Here is a 17454-nt window from a genome sequence, read left to right as displayed (position 1 = left end):
TTCTTTTTCATATCTTAAATATCTTAAAATTTCATATCTTAAAGTGAACTGTTAAAGTAAAATAGCTTTAAATGATATCATCGTGTATTTCAGGAATTTGCAGGTTTTAATGCTGTTTAATTCTTCTTAACTTCAGGACTTACTTATGTCATACTTTAATGCCTTTACTTCGAAATATAGGTTTGCATTTACAAAATATTGTAGCAAAAATGGGACTTCATATTTTATTATATCTTTGCTATGTTTGGGGGTCCTTAGCTGAATGAATTTTATTTTTTAAATGGTTCTGATCCCAAATCTTTTGTATCTCAGTAGTTAGTGCAATTTGCATTTGCATGTAGATAAACAGAACTTCAGAAAAGATATAAAAATGTTGTTTTCTGAGCATTTTATAAGTAATCTTATCGTGGAAGAATCAAATGTCAAGAGGCAGTGCCTTAGCTTGAAAAAACTTTGAAGTAACGTCTGCATTTTATAGCTGAATGATGATTGCAATTTGCTGAAATGGGATACGGAGTTCTTGTAGCCTTCAGTGCGCTGTGATGTACCTGCTGATAGCTGAGCTAATTATGAAGGACAACTAAAAGTGCTTGCCCTGGGTATCTACACATTAATAAATATAAAATGCCAACTTTTAGGTACTACGTATCTAGTACATTAAAAACTCTAGCTGCAGAATTATTTTTGTGTTTTAAAACTTGATATCTATGTGGGTTATATTTGAAAAACTTTTTTTTTTTTTTTTTTTTTTAATTCCCCCCTACAATCAGAAAGAGACAGAGGGAGATTCTGTGTGCTTTTAGATCAGGTGTGGCAGCTGCTCTGCTATCAGCAGCGTGTGATATTTGCCACCCAGCTTAAATATCATCATAAATACCCAGATGGAGTATCTTTTCCTAAGCTTTAGATTATTTACTCTGTTGGGAACTCCACTAAACATTTATAGTATATTTCATGGCTAACTGTAGCTTGAGATGCCCGATATGGAAAATCATAGTATTTGAAAAAAAGAAAACCACTAAGGTCTCCCTCTAAGGCATTTCAAATGGTGATTTTTTTTGCTTGTGATACTCCAAAAGTCATTTTGAAAAATGTCTGTGATGGATGATGCAATTCTAGAGAGAGGGCAAAAGCAAATTAAAATATTGTGCTTCATGAGACTCAGTTGTAAGTGTATAATGTAAGAATACACTTTCTAAATGACAGAAGCAAGAGAGACTGGTAGGCTTTTTTTTTTTTTTCTTTTATCTATCAGATAGTGAAGAATTGATCTCAAAGTTACCTATTAATAGATCTTTTATACCAGATTTTCTGGGATACATTGCTTGCCGTTTGTTTCCCTATGTTCAGGTTCTGTATTTATGTTGTTTTATCCCTTTTAGTGAAAATTCTTAACCCCCAACCACATGAACATCAGCGGCTTTAGTAGTAAAAACAATGTAAATGATATTTAAACTGCTTAGGATATGATAAAGCATAAACACATACTACATGACGAGTGTTGTCAGGGACTGTAAAATTGCAATATGCAAGAGTTTCAGTATCGTTTTTACACTGCTTTTCATGATGACTTGTGTTTTTCCTTAGATTTCAATTCCTGTAGTCAAGGTAGCTCATTAAAGTTTTAGGCTCCTAGATTTTTTTTTCCCCTGAACTATTTTGCCGTTACAATTGCAGAAATGCTTTGATTCTAGCTGCCTCCTCGTGACTCAGAAATAAAAAGGGAAGTAAAAAGACACCTCCCCCCTCCAAGGAATTGTCATTTTATGAATCTAATTTTTTATTGGTAGTTTAATGAAGGTTAAGGACCCAGCTCGTAATTCTTGAATTTTAGGATTGGCAGCACTTACTGTACTTAAAGGAAAAGCCCTGAGTAGTATGCAACAAAGGTATGCAAATGATAGCATGCACTAATGTTACAGAAAACTAATTTTTTATTGGTGGTGATTTGCTATTTCCATATAACTTTGTATGGAGCTGAGAAATGCTGGTGATAGTAACTGAGATTAAGCTTTGTGTTGTTAAAATGATACACAGTTTTAATGTATGAACAGAAAGGGTTCTAGTAGTGAAGACAGGAATTAATCATGGAACATTTATATGCAATTTTATTCCTAAAAGGACTTTTAAAAATTAACTGAAGCTGTCCCTGTTTAATTTTCTCTTAATGTCATGTGCTTATTTTAACCCTCAAAATGCTTAAGGTAGTCCTGCGGAATAAAAGAAAATTATATATTAGGCTACTGGTTCTTCCCTCCCGTAAATTGTCAAAAACAGTGACAGTAAATTAAGTTCTTTTTTATATTTGTTATATTTTTTTATATAACCCCATATTTTCTGTTTTGCATCAAAGATGCTCGTTTCTCAAACGTACCAAAATAAATGCTCTTCCCTGTCCAAGTTTTTTTTCTTGTGACTGATTTGCCTGTTCTAGCAACAACAGGCGTGTGGAGAGAGCAGCTCAGAGCTCTGATGTGTGGCTAGTGGGTGTTTCAAGTAGGTCATTGCTCGACAATGCTACTACCAGGTCAGTATGTTTTGATATATATGCACAGCAGTTCTCCCCTTGTCACTGCACAGGAGCAGCTGACAGTAACCGTGGCATATTTCCTTGCATGTAGGAAAAAAAGCTATCCAAAAAAAAACCAAACAACCACATAAGTGAGCTTTTGGGTTTGGGGTATAAATTCAGAGACCAGAAAAATGATTTGGAGAGACCCACCTTTTATCTTTGTAATTCACCTTGAATTGCATCCTGACCCTAGCCTAACTTTTTACATTGGTAAAAAGGATTTTGAACTCACCAGTGGACCTCATTCCAAAAGAGAGAAGAAAGCTGCTCAGCAAAGGTAACGGAACAGCTACAGCGGAGAGAGAGTTTCTCTTACCCGAGGCCACTAACAACACAAAACAATCCGAGGCATGCACTGGTTAAATCTTAGAAAGTGCTATAGGCAACCCACTTTTGCAATTGCCATAGAAAATTATTGTTGTTAGCCATTCTGTTGATAGTTCATATTGTAGGAATTACTAGCAGATGGGAAAATAGATGACTCAGAATACAGTATTAACAATCCATATTTTTTTAATCAAAGGCCTCTAATAAGGCATGTTGCATCTGTAAGATTCATTTAAGCAGTTGCTAGGAAGAATTTGTTTTTTCAAGTAAACACAACAAACTTGATACAGATTATTTTTTGATTGAATATCTATTTTCTTAACAATTTAGACCCTGAAAATACATTTGCTTGTTTTCGTTGCACCAGCTTAATGGCAGTATTCCATAATTTAGTTTGATAGAGTGGAGGTTTGTAATGGCAATTCATGCATTATGGAATTACTAATGAAATCTAATTTTATCATATTGAAAACATCACAGGCCTAGAGCTTTTATTTACCTCTGTTAGCTGTCAAGGGTGGATTAAGATTATAGTGTGCTACATCCACCAAAACTTTGGATTTCGCCCCCTGAAACGTTTGGATGGCTACGGATATGTGCTGGCCAAGACTAGTTAATGAATTCCAGACTCTTTCCCAGACCCCTTCGCTGCAATTTGTGGTCTGCAGGCACCACCAAGTATCTCAGATACTTTTCCTTCCTCCTGACTCCTGTGCTGGACACAGGTAGTCAGGATTTGCATTGTGCTCCTGGACTTGATGACTTCTGAGAATCCACTTTTGGTTGTACACCATCTCCTTCCTTCTCACTGTATTACCAGAGAGCTTTGGTATTTAGACAGCAACACATGTATGTTTTCCAATTGACCATTTTGACCTGAATCTTCATCAATATGATTTGACCAGGATTGCAGACAGGATATGTAAGGTGTGTTGTAGGTCCTCCTGCAGGCAGAAGTATTGACTGCAAGTAATTATGCTTTGCTGAAAATGCCAATCCAAATGAAGCTTGTCCATTTGAGATGTAAGAAGCTAGACTGAAAAAAATAAAAATAAAATTTGTTGTACTTCTCTTGCTGGACTTCAGTTCTAAGAGATGATCACATCAGTATGGGAGGAGAAAATTCCTTCTGTGCCTTTGTTTGAAGACTTGTAATAAAAATCAATCTACCTGAAGCCAATATTGACCAGAATAAGAATGTTTTCTTCTAGAAAATCATCCTCTGATGAAATGGTAAACTGCACTGCAATCCAGCTACCTTGCATTATACCACATATTAGTTTTTCTTTAGCTACAGCACTTATGACCACTTCTTAAAAACCCAGATAATGGTTCTGAATCCATTCTGCTGCTTTTTGAATTCTACATGTAGCCTTTTTTGGAAAACTGACCCAATTATGAATAAGTTGAAGAGTGAGCCAGGAAGAGGCAGACAATTGGTGTCCTACTTTCTAAAATCTTAAGATGAGGTACACCAGGTTTCCACACTTCTGTCTCCTAAGAGGAGAGTGCACAGTGTGTGGTGGTGTTGTGTGACTGAAAACAATAATTTTAGCAACTGAAAACAATAATTCTAAACTTCTAGCTGGTCTCTTTGTAGGCAGTCAACATCCTTCAATAGAGTTTCACTGGGGCTTCTTTGGATGGGATGGTATCTTGAGAATCTTTTAGCTTGTGTTACCTGGCTTTGCTTTGTATCTTTCTCCTTGCCCCTCCCTTACACATTTTAAGTTCCTTTAGCTAAGAAATACACCTTATAGAAGAAAAAGATTTTTTTTTCTCTACACACCTAGTTTTTCTACTGGAAATCTGAGTATATGTAGCCACTCTAAAAGAGTCAGTGTATAAAACAGATGCACTTTTCTGAATATTACGTATTTATGTATTGTTGTATGTAATGGATAGGTTCATGGTGCTCTAAGGCTCAGCTGGGACTGTTGCTTTCCCAAAGTGATTCCCAGGTGATACGAAGGGTCCCAGTGAAGGCAGATGCTCCATTTGCATTCCAGAAGCTCCATTCGCTGAAGGCTGCCCCTGTAACAACAAACTACACGGGGAAATCAGTTCTGGCTGCTTAAATTGCAGGCTGATTGCAGGTGAAAGTAAACGGGAGTGCCAAGCTCCATCACTTTAAGAAATCGAATCAAAATATTCATCATGCAGGGGAATAAATTGCATAGGGATAATTACATTTCCTGTTTGAGTTGTTTCTGCGCATCTCATTTAACGTTTGCTGTTGCATTCAGTGTTTGCTCTTTTGCAAGCTTTCGGGTTCAAGAGGTAATATCCATAACACAGAAGTCAAGAAAAAATATTCTGCAATTTGCTGAAGAGACGTAGACATGCGTGCAGACAAACACACACATCCCAAAATGAGCTGCAGCTTTTAGATGAGATTAAGTGGTTTTCTATGATACGTAGAGCTCTCTGACCACTCCTGTCTATTCCAGCATCTGAAGCCAGATAGATGAGATTCATAACTCTGTTTTCAGATCCTTCATTTCCCTGTTTTCTGTCATTTACTTCCTCTGAGTGTCCCAAGCATCATCCGTTTATACAGATAAGGACTGCAGTTCCCTGGGTCCCCTGGGTGACGTGACTGAGATCACTCTGCACAATTCTCATTCTCTGGATTTAAAAATTCATTCTCTTCGTATTTTAATTTCCAGCCCAGCTGTCTGTGATCCTTAAAGATTATTTAATTCTGTTTGCTGGCTCTGCTTCCTGACTGAAATTTAAATAAAAGCGTACCCGTCATATTCCTCTCTGACAATTTATTTTAAAAAAATATGTATGTCTTTCAGCACAGAATAATTATGTGATCACATGAATTCGAGTCTACTGCGTGCAGTGCAAGCCTGATGTCTACAGCAGTGATTCAGAGGGAGTAAGTGGCTGACCCAGACCAGACAGGAGACTTCATCAGTGACACTTGTCACAAACACACGAGTGGTTATTGATGATGCTTTCCTTACTCCATTTGCTAGTCCATGAAGCTACATATCATCGAATCATAGACTTTTTCCTCCCAGACATGCTAAAAAACATGGTTTTATTGCGTCTCTCATCTGTGCTGATTGCAGTCGGTTAAAGGGGAATCAGTGCCGTTACGTCATTTTATAATACTACAAGTTCCTCACTTCTCTAAAGAATATCCTCACCGAAAAGTGTCTGTAATGTGCTGGTTGCATTTACCAAGTGGCTAAAAAAGAGAACTTTTTTTTTAATCTCTTCTTTCTCTGAAAGTGGAAAGGTGTTTTCTGTAAGTGTCTTGGTGACTAAGAAATTATGATTCCTTTCTCCTGTCCTTCCTTGTATTTATCAGATGGGAGAAGTGTAGTAAACCAGACTGTTTAATTATATGGGTATTTAATTATTTGGGAGGCAACTCCTTCTCTCCTAAGAAGTGAAAGGTGCCATTTGTCCTTGCGATGATGAGCTGCTGAGCACATCTGGGGTGTCTGAAGCTGATGCTGGTCTGAGGATCTTTGGTCCTGGAAGAGATTTTGACTTCTGGCTTTTAATTCTCTCTTTCATAGGAGTCTTATTGTTTAAATGACACTGAATGAAAACGGGTGTCTTTTCCTCTGTGTTTTTGTATGATTTTCTGGGCTCCACTCCCTGTGGATTATGACTTGAAGTTATTTGTTTACTATGCACACCGTTGTGTATTGGTGGAAGTCATAGCACCGAGGTTTGGACCGTATGTAGCAATATGTGCTGCTAATTTACATGCCTCAGAAGCTGATAAAAATAAAGATCAAAAGTAGCATTTCATTTCTCAGGGAAAGCAGATCAGACGGTGTTGATGGAAGACTGCCCTAGATTCATAAACGAAGCATTGACTCATTAGTAGGTTGATTCAGAAAATGTTGTCTTTTTTTCCGCTGCGTTAGGTGGTGTGCTTGTTTGCAATGCCAGCATATTTGCAAACAAAATATAGACTGCCTCTTTCCTGGGGTGAACTTCTGTGCTGTTTGCAATCCGTTGATGTGTGCCACGCTGATCGCTGACTGAAGAGTAATTGGCACATAGGCAATTCCGACAAGAGAGAGAAATGCAAAGGCACTCCACTTGCTTTGGAAAAAAAAAAAAAACAACACACAGGCTAACCAAAGGAAGATATTTCAAATGTAGATCCTGCCCTGTGAGAGCAGATGGGGCAGTGACACCCGATGTGCCCTGGTACTTGCCGAGATCCCAGCCTTTACTTGCAGCAGCCAGGTGGCCAGAGGAGGGATTTACTTTGTTGTATGACCCATTGCTCTTAATGAATGAAATGTAATGAACTGATGAACGCTGTGAGAAAAGGGAACGGGCAAGGTAACTCCCTCCCACGAATTCAGGAGGTTGCTTTGTGCATTATTTAACCACTGGCAGTGGTCTGTAGAGGAACGCAGGTGTCTTCTCATTCTTATCAGAAAGTACCTCCAAATCTGCCAGGCTGTTCCTTCCAGCAGTTCTCTATTTCTTAAGGCTCCTACGGAAGGCTGAATTCAGTGAAGAAGTATTTGATTAATCAGTATAATGTATGGATGTGAATATCATCTTGTACAGCATGGCATGCATTTTTTTCAGCCTAAGGAGTTTAACTCTAGGCCTATATCTATTCACAGTTTATTTACAAGGTATGAGAAGCGTTTGCTGCTTTTTCTTTTTATTAACTGTACCGCATACGTGTGTGTTTTCATATGCTGTTAAATTATTTACTGTGGAGCATACTCAGGCTTCTGACTGCATAAACAGTGATATAGGTATGTACACACACAGTATGAAAAATGACACTGCAACTGTAAATTAAAAGGTTATGAAAAGCGTTTTTCATTTTTATCATAATACGTTTTTAACCTGTTTTTGTTTGTTTGCCTGTTTGGTTCTTTTACAGTTAAAGAATCTAAGTTTAGAAGAATTACAGATGAGACTAAAGGCTTTGGACCCTATGATGGAACGAGAAATTGAAGAGCTCCGTCAGAGGTACACTGCAAAGAGGCAGCCTATCCTAGATGCAATGGATGCCAAGAAGCGGAGACAACAAAATTTCTGAGTTTGTTTTACTTTCAGAGATAATGCTACGAGTCAATGTGGACACTGGTAACTTTATAAGTCTGAAGGAATTTTATTATGAGAGTTTTAAAAATCCAATCTTTTTCAATTTTCCTTCACAACTGATGACAATTGGAGCAGTGAAAGAACACGTGGTGTTCTCCAAAGGCAGTGAAACACATTACCACTCGCTCTGTTTTCAACTGTTTAATGTAATAGAAGTTTAATCTGTTACTTCCCAATCTTTTTCAGGTGTATCGTGGTAACTTTGTGTTGTACATTAGGAGTTGTGTTTTGGAGCACCTGGAACTATTTCTTGATTGTGCAACACTACAGAGCCTTATGTTGCAATATATTTTCCTCCCACTTAGTAGCATATTTATTATGTAATCTTTGGTTATCCTATTTATTTTATGCCTGTTTTCTTTTTATTAGGAAATGTTAGGATAATATTGTGGAGAGCAGAGCCAGATAAGATAAAATTAGTATTGTAGTGTAATGAAAAGAAGCTCACCACCATATTGTCTTTTAAAACTCCAGTTTCAGCAATCGTCCCAATTCAGGACAGCACCTGAACATGTGTCCAGTCCATTCCTATCAGTACAACTTTAAGCGTAAGCTAAATAATAAGCACATGTTTTTCTGTTCTGAATCAGGGATTGTAGCTGTAGTTGAGCAATACAATTGCTACACTCAAGACCATTCTTTTAACTAATATTTCTATCATTTTTACGCACACCGAACGATCTCTCACTAAACAAGAAAACAAGTGCCTAATTGGTTTTGATTTTTCTATTGTTCAGGAGAAGCAATGCTTGCAGTCACTCCTGCAGTGTAAATTTTCAATTGCTATCGCAATTCTGACCAGTATAAACCCCTGTTTTGCACCGTAGTTTTATAATGAAGTAACAGCTACACTTTCTGGATATGTGGGATTATTATTATTTGTTTTGGTTCATTTAATTTTATAGCACTATTTTGAGGGGAGAGGGGAGTTGTTAGTGGTTTGGGTTTGGTTTGGTTTCACATTATAGACATTAAGGGATAGTAATTTAAAAGCCAAAGAAAATCAATTGAATACTTACACATGAAAAGAAGCAACATCTTGCAGTCCTCTGAGGGTTCTGTCCTGCAGTCACGGAACATGCAAAATTCCTGTAGTCTTCTGTGGTAGATTTTGGGGAATCAGAAATGCAGGACCAAGCTCTTAATACCTTTTTACAACTTCTGTCTGATTTATATTGTGTGATCTCTAGTAGGTAGAATTTACAACGTTGCAAGAACTATTTCAGACTTAGCCGAAAATGTGATCCACTTTCCGAACAATCTACTGTGTTCTCTATTGCAATCTTTACAATTGTTGCCTTTTGTGTAATTAACTTTACTGTGATAGTCATACTTTTTTAAACAGTACAGCGGAAAAGACCTTTACTTTCAACCTCCAGCTGTTAAACTTTTAATGGTGACTACTGTACGGGCATCTTCTGTTGAATGTTTTCTGGAAGTTAGTAATCATCTCATACCTCTTAACATTTACTGTCATCATCCGTGGACCATTTAGACAGAACAGTGCAGGTTTTGGAAATGGTGCATTAGATCACACAGCTTATATGCAAAAGGAAAACAATAGATACTACAAGATCAGCATATTACAACCGTGCTGGGACCAGTATTTGGTTTGAGCTGTATCACAGCCATTGTTGTCACTGTCATTCTGTGTGTGTGTGTTTGCGTGCATGCCACGCTCTTAATTTGTAAACCCTAGAGTCAAATAAATTTTAATTGTGATTGTTAGAACATCCTTACCCTCAGCTCTTTTTATATTTCTTGAAATAAAGACAGTCCCTTATGAAGAAGCAAGAACACAGAAGACCCATAAAAATTCCTTTAGGCAAGATAAATGCACCTTGTATTCTTATGCCTCACATTTATACAATGAAATGATATAAAGTAAAAAAATAGCATAATAATATCATCATATCATTAGATTATAATCATAATGCAGGAAAAAAATAACAGCGGCAACCCCCTCATTTGTGTGGTTCTTATTTATTTAAAACTTGTTAATTCTTCAACTTTCTGGTGTGTGTGTGTGTATACATATATACATACAGACACGCATCCATATATAAGCAGAAATCTGGAACAGGAAGATTTAAACTATCAGGAGAGGAACCTCACCTGCCTTTTGTTGGTGTGCCTTTTAAGCAAAGTGTCATTGTCCAGACACTCTTGCTCGCATCATTAGCGGATTTCTTTTCCCTTATTCTCTGAAACTTTTCCCAGCAAGAAAGGGCTTTGATTTTGAATAATGTCTTTACAGTGTAATGTATAATGTAATATAATGATCACAATTTTCATATTTTGTGTATTCTGAAAGCTTTTTAATGCAGTGAAAGCTTTTTAATGCAGTGCGCTAAATATGAATTAACTGTCCAGCAGGACTCCAATAAAAGGCCATTTTAGACTAGAGGTGTTGCAGTCTGACATCTGAAAGGTATCAGAAGATAAAGGACGTCCTCTCTTCACTCCTGATCTGTCTGCATAGAAACAATTCGTGTAAACTTTGTGCACTTGCATACACACATGCAGGAGAAAAATCTGAAAGCCATGGAAAAAAAAATAAAAAAGAAAGAAACAAGCCACTTAAAGGTTAAAAAAAAAAAAAAAAAAAAAAAAAAAGCTTCTGAGACACTGTAACCTGGGTAGATATAGGAAGCTTGTGACCAAAGAACACTTCCACCAATGAATATGAAATTATTGATGTTGCCCTTCTGGGATGTGCACACTGCAGTCAGTGTCAAAGCTGTCATTGGCTTCAAAGGCCAGAGTATCAGACTCTGAATGATGTGCAAGCATAATATATAGAAATAGGTTTCATATAAAGAGACGGACGCAACTTATTTTTTCTTCCCTCTCTTCATACAAATGAATCAAATCATCCATGTTGATAGCTACACATCTCTGCTGGAGGGTGAGCATCTTCCTAAAGGAAAGCAGATAGCACAATAAACAGGACATCTTAAAAGCAGGACTTGGAGGAAATCTGGTAGAACTACTGACAAGTTAACCTTCAGAGAGATTTTAATCGAGCGATTTCTTGTTTGTTTGACTTTGTTTAGGTTTAGGAAGGAAAACAAAAAAAGAAAAAAAGAAGAATATTTACTTACTACTAAACATTTGTAATAAAGGCTAATTTTTCATGTATAATGTTGTCTTGTTGTTCATTCTAACTGAAGGTAACGTTAGTGGTAACCGTTAATGTTCATTTACATGGCCATCTCTCATACTTCTGTCTCCTTTCTATATTATTCACAGTGTACTTCTGTTATACTCACAGAAAACCCCATCTCTCAAAGTTAGCTCCGGAAAGGATTTTTCCAGCTCCAGACATTGCTGCAAAGTCTAGGAGGATCTCAGTGGAAGAGCATTAGGCCAATCTAAGGACAGAAATCCTCAGTTGTTCGTGGAGGTGTCTCTCTGCCATCTCCACATCCTAATGGCCTAATCCAGAAAGACCCCAATATGTTGGAGGTATTTGTAGACGTCCTTTACTTGGAGGTTTGATTTTCTGGGGTAATGAGAATAATAGCTGATGAATAGTTTTTTAACTGGGGAAAGCTACAACATTCAATAACTCAATTTTGATTCCATACCCTATGTCTTTTCTGATTTTTTTCTTTAATTATTCTTCTCCGAGAATTTGCCCCAAAAGACCCTTTAGTATAAGGGACTTGTGAATAAAACTCCTTGGACAGCCACACTATCTTTGAAGTGACAAAATTCTACTGCTAATCGTAATTAATCTGGTGGTTATTGGATATTATAGTTGTTGATCCACAGTAAATACTAGCTTGCCTGTATTTGCCCAGGTCTATTCAGAGGGGAGCGTACAGTGGCTCAGGCTGTGTGCATCTGCACGGTGTTGAACTTCCAAATACAGGAGTGGCTGATGATAAATGAATCAATGCACAGGTCCACGAGATAGCATTAGTCACTATTAACAGGCATTGGTGCTTCTAAGTGGAATGTATTCTGTACAAACCCTGTACAGCACTTCGTGTGCACGCTGTTTTATCAAATGATGAAGGTTGCGTTTTCTTTTTTAAATTGTACTCCTGGTTATAAAACTAATTAAAAAGACCTTATAACATGTGGAAGCCTTTATTTCTTTGCATTTGTAAATATTCAGGGCTCCGTCTTACTGTGGTGTTTCTTTCTGTACTTCAGAAGGCAAAATGGGTGTTATCTAATGTACAGCGAGTCGGGAAATTGGTTTAGGGCATTTTCTGTGCCAGGCTGTGGTGTGACAGGGTTATGTCCGCTATTGCCAATGAAAACCTTGGAGGGGACAAGTCCTGGCTAGCGGGTGATGTTTCCTGCCAGTGCTTTGTACCAGGTGTTGTAGCATTGCAATCCTCTTTGGGAAAGGCAAAATTACAGCGATGGCCCAGTGTAAGGGCGTTATGTTGTACACGGCGATTTGCCCCATTAAGTTTGTTGTAAAATACATTTTCTTCACAAACCTGTTTTCTTTTAATTGTTTTAGTGTATTCCACATGGAAAGGGATTCCTATTTACATGGTGTGCCTCATCTGTTTCTTGTTTTCCTTTGTTAGAGTACTTAAAGAATACTCATTAATTCCTCCTGGTTTGCTTCTCCCCTTCCCCCTGCTCAGGAAGACAAGTGTGGGTGTTACTGTTTTTGGGATGTTGTCCCACCAATGCCAGCAACAACATTTATGCTTTTCCTTATTGACCAGAGATCATTGAAGCAAAGTCTCAGCTGCCCTATTTTCCCATTATGAAAATATGGTGTGTTCAGATCCTAATCAAGACTCTTTTTTTAAGAGTATTTGTTAGTCCCAGACTGAATAGGCACTAAGTGCTTCTTTCCGTTGTTTGCTTTACAAATTCCTCTGTGTAGACTCATTGTTAGTTTCTTCAAGCCTTAGAGAGTCTTCCAGGTTAGAGGAGATAACTCGATTTGTCATAAAAACGGGAAGAAAAAAAATTATTTGGGGACAGAAGAAAAAGCATATGGCATTTGCACCTGGCCAGGTTTCTTCCAAGGCTAACTATGGATATTAGGAAAAAGAAAACATTGGCCGACATCAGCATCTATGTAACTTGCTGCTCCACATCAGTGTTTCACCTCTGACTTGCTTCCATTAATGTTTGTTGGGTTTTTTGTGTCTGTGTTTTATTATTCAGTTGCCACTTGTACAGATAGTGTTGTTTTTTGGTTTTAATTTATAAATGAAAACACGCCATAACGATGGCAAGTAAATAAACCGTGGGGGGGGGGGGGGGAACAAAACAGAAAAAACAATTGAAGGCACTGAAGGGATGGTTCTTGCTCTTCCTTTCTTTCTCTCTCTCTGTGTTCAAACCCAATGCCGTGGTCAGGGAGGCCTTGTAAGAGCCAGCTCACCATCCTAGGGTGAGCACATCCCTGCTGTGGTGGCAAGTGGCTTTTGATGCAATTTTGGTGGCCGGGCTTCAACCTGGCCTGGTGCAGATGTCGGTAAGCCCACATGATTGTCAAAGGTGTTAGAAAATGATGTTTAATCTTTGGAAAGGGAAAAGTTCCTTGTGAATCAAGTACGGATCAGTTCCTTACCCTACCCTACAACATGTTTCTCTCCCAGAGGGAAACACAGCCCTCTAATCACGTTTCTCCCATCAAAGACAATATTTGGAGCTGCCCGGTGTAATCGATGTAACCCTTCTCTCTCTGTACACAGGTGTGCACACACACACACACACACAAACACACACCCTCTGCCCCCAGCTCATTCCTTCACTCACTTCTGGTCACTCCATGTCTCTGGCCCTTGGATATTTACAGCTCGACGCCTTTCCCTCTTGAGATTTTTCTGCTGCTTTGCACTTCTCCTGGACTTCCAAAGCCTGCATGGTTACTGTTAAGGAAAAACGCACAGCAAATACATCAAAGAGGAAGACCAAAAGCTTTTGATTTGATTTATCTGACGCTAAGCCTTTAGTGTGATGCATCAATTGATATTTCATTTTTATTACAGTACAATTGGGTATACAGACTTAACAGCGAGAGGTGTCCTTTTGATCTCTCACAGCACATGAAAACAGGTGTCATAGTCCAGAGATTATGTAGGTCAGAGATTATTTGAAGAAGGATTAAGTAGAGTTACCATTTTTCTTAGCAACCATATCCAAAAGCATGCGATTCTTTTTAAAATGTGGGCCTTAATTCGGCTTGTAGATAAGTCGTATTTATTTGCCACATACCCTTTCCCTGCTGAAACTGTGGAAGAAGGACGGATTTTCTCAAGTGCTTTGCATTAAAAAACGCAGAAACAAACCAAACTCTGTACTTATAAATGCAGTCAATAAAATAACTTCTGAGTCTCTTAAAATCCTGTTTTATTCTTTTTTCTGTTAGTTGATCTTTGCAGAATAAAGTTCTTGAGAGCCTCCAGAAAATAGCAGGGTGACTGGATGAATATTCAACGCTGTACTGATTTATGCACACACCTAATTAATTATAACCCAAATCTGATTTACCTCTGAAAAGTAAGCAGAAGTCTCGGATGCAGTAAGTACTGGTGCTGTATTTCAATAAATACAGCTGTACTTCTGAAATACTGCTCGTATTCCAAGAATCCCTTTGATCCCATTAGAAACCCTAATGCATCCAAAAGGGATTTGGTAGCCCCCTATGGGTTTGTGCTAGAAAGGGCTGGTGGACTCCGCATCTCTTGGGTTTTTTCAGCAACCTCTTACTGCCAAGGAAGCGCAGCCAGCACCGACTGCTCGGCTTTCATACAAGCCCATTAGCTTTTGGGGTCATTTGTAGTCCACAATTTCGTGTGTCTGAAATCAATGGCAATAATGTTGTGTTTGATTCAAGCAACCTACGTCTCCTGTTTAGTGTAGTTGTGTTTTGTTTAAGCAGCCCTCAAGTATATGATTATTGGGATAAATAAAGGACTGAGAATTTCTCCAATCATAGGACCAGTAGCCCCACATCCCAAGACTTAATGCAAATTTATCCAAGAGCGAGTACAATTTCAAAGCCTTTCAAATGTGGTTAACATTGATTTATTCAGCCTATCGACTGACATAATTTTTATACATCTCATAGCACTTATCTTCAGCTACTGCCTCCACAAAAAGCACAATAGTTAGGCCTTACCGTGCCACTGAAGTAGGAGGGAGTCTTATTAGCAAAGTGTTTGACTAATAATTTATTTTGTAGACAGACGTGCTGAGACGAAGTGTTTAGTTCAGCTCTTTGCTCCAGAACAAGGATCGGTGATTAAGTCGTGTTTAAGAAGAGATTACTCTCGTGTTCCTGAGCCATCTTCCACCTTCTGTACTGTTCAGTGGAAACGAGGCTGCTCAGGACTGAACGTGTGCAGTGCTGCAGACCCCCCAAACTACTGGGTTCCCTCATCACAGCGAGCAACAGAGGCTTACGTGCCTCCCCCAAAATATTGTGAGGCTGCCACCTTCACGTTTAGAGCTCCCTGTTGCTGGCATGAGCGAGGGAAGGGTATCCTTGCACCTCTGGCTCTGCTTTCACATGTGGGATCCTAAATTTCAGAAAGCTGGTCTCGGATATTTGTATCCAGATCTTTGAATTAAATTGTGAGACACAGCTGTCCCGTGCACCTAGCAGGGAAAGACCAAACCCTCCTCAAGCTGCTTCCATTCAGGTTTATTTTTTTTTTTCTTCTTCTTTTTCTTTCTTTCTTTTTTTTTTTTTCTTTTTTTCTTTTTTTTTTTTCTTCCTTTTTTTTTTTTAATTTCTTTTTTTTTTTTTTTTCTTTCTTTTTTTTTTTTTTTCTTTTTTTTTATTTTTTATTTTCAATGTATAGGATGGATGGTCCAGGGCTCAGGGCTCTGGACCATGCCCACAGAGGAGCTGCAGGAGTTGGGGGTGCTGCTGCTACATGGTCTGTGTCTGTCAGAGGTCCTCACCCTCAAGGAGTATAAAAGCAATTGTCCCGTCCCGTAGGTAGCTCACCTTCTGGCTGAACGTAGGGGGTTGATGATTTGGGCAGTTTGAGATGTTTTTGTGGTGGTGCCGACCTTCCCTGTTGGCTGGTGCTGCAAGAGGGCATCGTAGTGGGGGAATCAGGTGGCAATGACCCCGCTCTTCCTGCAGGTGCATGTGAGCATCGCCAGCCTCTTTCCAGCTTTCAGCTTTCTGCAAGGTGTGCTCCTGCAATGAATACAGCACTGCACCAGGGTAAAACACATCTGGGGCCCCTTTCAGGTGGGCATCAAGAAGCTCAGAAAGGTCTGTACTGACAGTGAGAAGCTGTGCCTTGCTTTGGGAAGAAGGAAGAGTAAAGCAACACAATGAATGGGCTTTTCCTAAAAGTAAATTACGTTTTCGGTGTGTGATCTTTTGCCATGCTTGGAAAACCCAACGTACAGGAGCATTGGCTCAAGATCTGGGGTGCTTAGGTGCTGGTACAATGGAAACGAATTAGAACGTACTTGGTAATTAAAAGGCTGGTCATTAACGGGTCTGTGCTGAGTTATAAATGTTCAGAACATGACCTGGAATGGGACAGGCTGTGAGTTTCAAAAATAGCACGGTAATGTAGGAGGAGGATTTCCACTGGAAGTTGGAGGGATTCGTATTCCTAAATCAGGAGCTCCGACCACTCACTTTGCTGTGCTTTGACCTGACCCCACCACATCACCCCTCTGTCACACGCCGGGGGGCTGCAGGCACAGCCACGTCACGGATAGAGAGGGTGAATCCAGAGGGCAGGGCTTACAGTGGGGAGAGCAGTGGCTGCTGGTAAGCCAACCGTGACTTTAGAGCATCACCAACCTTCCAAATGTGATTACAGTTCCTCTGAAGGCCAGCAGTGCGAGCGGTGGATCAGTCTGCTCAGAAATACAGACTCGTGCACCATGCAGAGCACCTGCACTGGTGGTGACCACCAAGAGATATTGGCCTGGGTATCTGCAAGTGAGCAGCACTCTTAGTAGAACAAATCAGCAGGTTTGTAGCAGAATTTGTCCAATCCCTGAAAAAAAACCAACTGAGCCCTGTTTATCTCTGAATAGGGTTCAGTGAGAAGCCAAACCCCGCTTGTACCTTGGAAGGAAGAAGAGCTGGAGGTGCTGATGTTTCTTCCACGCTTCTGTGAAGTTGAAGGGTTGGCTGCGTGCCGCTGCCTCCTCCAGCCAGCTGCATGCGTTTATCAAAGCGAAGACTTCCATGATTTAGGGTTGTGTGAAAGGGGTGAGATGATGTCAGGCAAACAAGTTGCTCCTTGTCTAGTGGGAGGTCAGTCTGACTCTCAACCAGAGGCTGAGATGATTCCCCATTTGCTGTACTAGGAGCAGAAATAAGCACCAGAGCCAGACCTTGGCCAGCAGCATCGCGCTATTTTGGGAAATACTTTTGAGACTGCTTGGAGGTTGCCTCTTCCAGCTGATGACCCATCCCTTTATGCACGAGAGGTGAAGGGATTAACAAACCTTGATGAGGGCGATACAAGCTC

At 39.3% G+C, this 17454-nt stretch overlaps 1 protein-coding gene across 2 annotated transcripts in view; it reads left to right on the top strand.

Annotated features, from left to right (window-relative positions):
- Positions 1-12097, top strand: part of STK3 (serine/threonine kinase 3) — a 155463-nt gene extending 143366 nt beyond the window's left edge. For both annotated transcript variants that reach the window (XM_084510469.1, XM_084510470.1), the window contains exon 11: positions 7785-12097. In XM_084510469.1, coding sequence (XP_084366595.1) covers positions 7785-7943 — 159 coding nt within the window. In that variant the 3' untranslated portion in view covers positions 7944-12097. The remainder of the gene's footprint in view (positions 1-7784) is intronic.
- Positions 12098-17454: the final 5357 nt, after the last annotated feature.

The sequence above is a fragment of the Aythya ferina genome (genome assembly GCF_964211825.1).
Source record: "Aythya ferina genome assembly, chromosome: 2".
In the NCBI taxonomy this organism is placed as follows: domain Eukaryota; kingdom Metazoa; phylum Chordata; class Aves; order Anseriformes; family Anatidae; genus Aythya; species Aythya ferina.
This window is presented reverse-complemented; position numbering and strand designations above follow the sequence as displayed.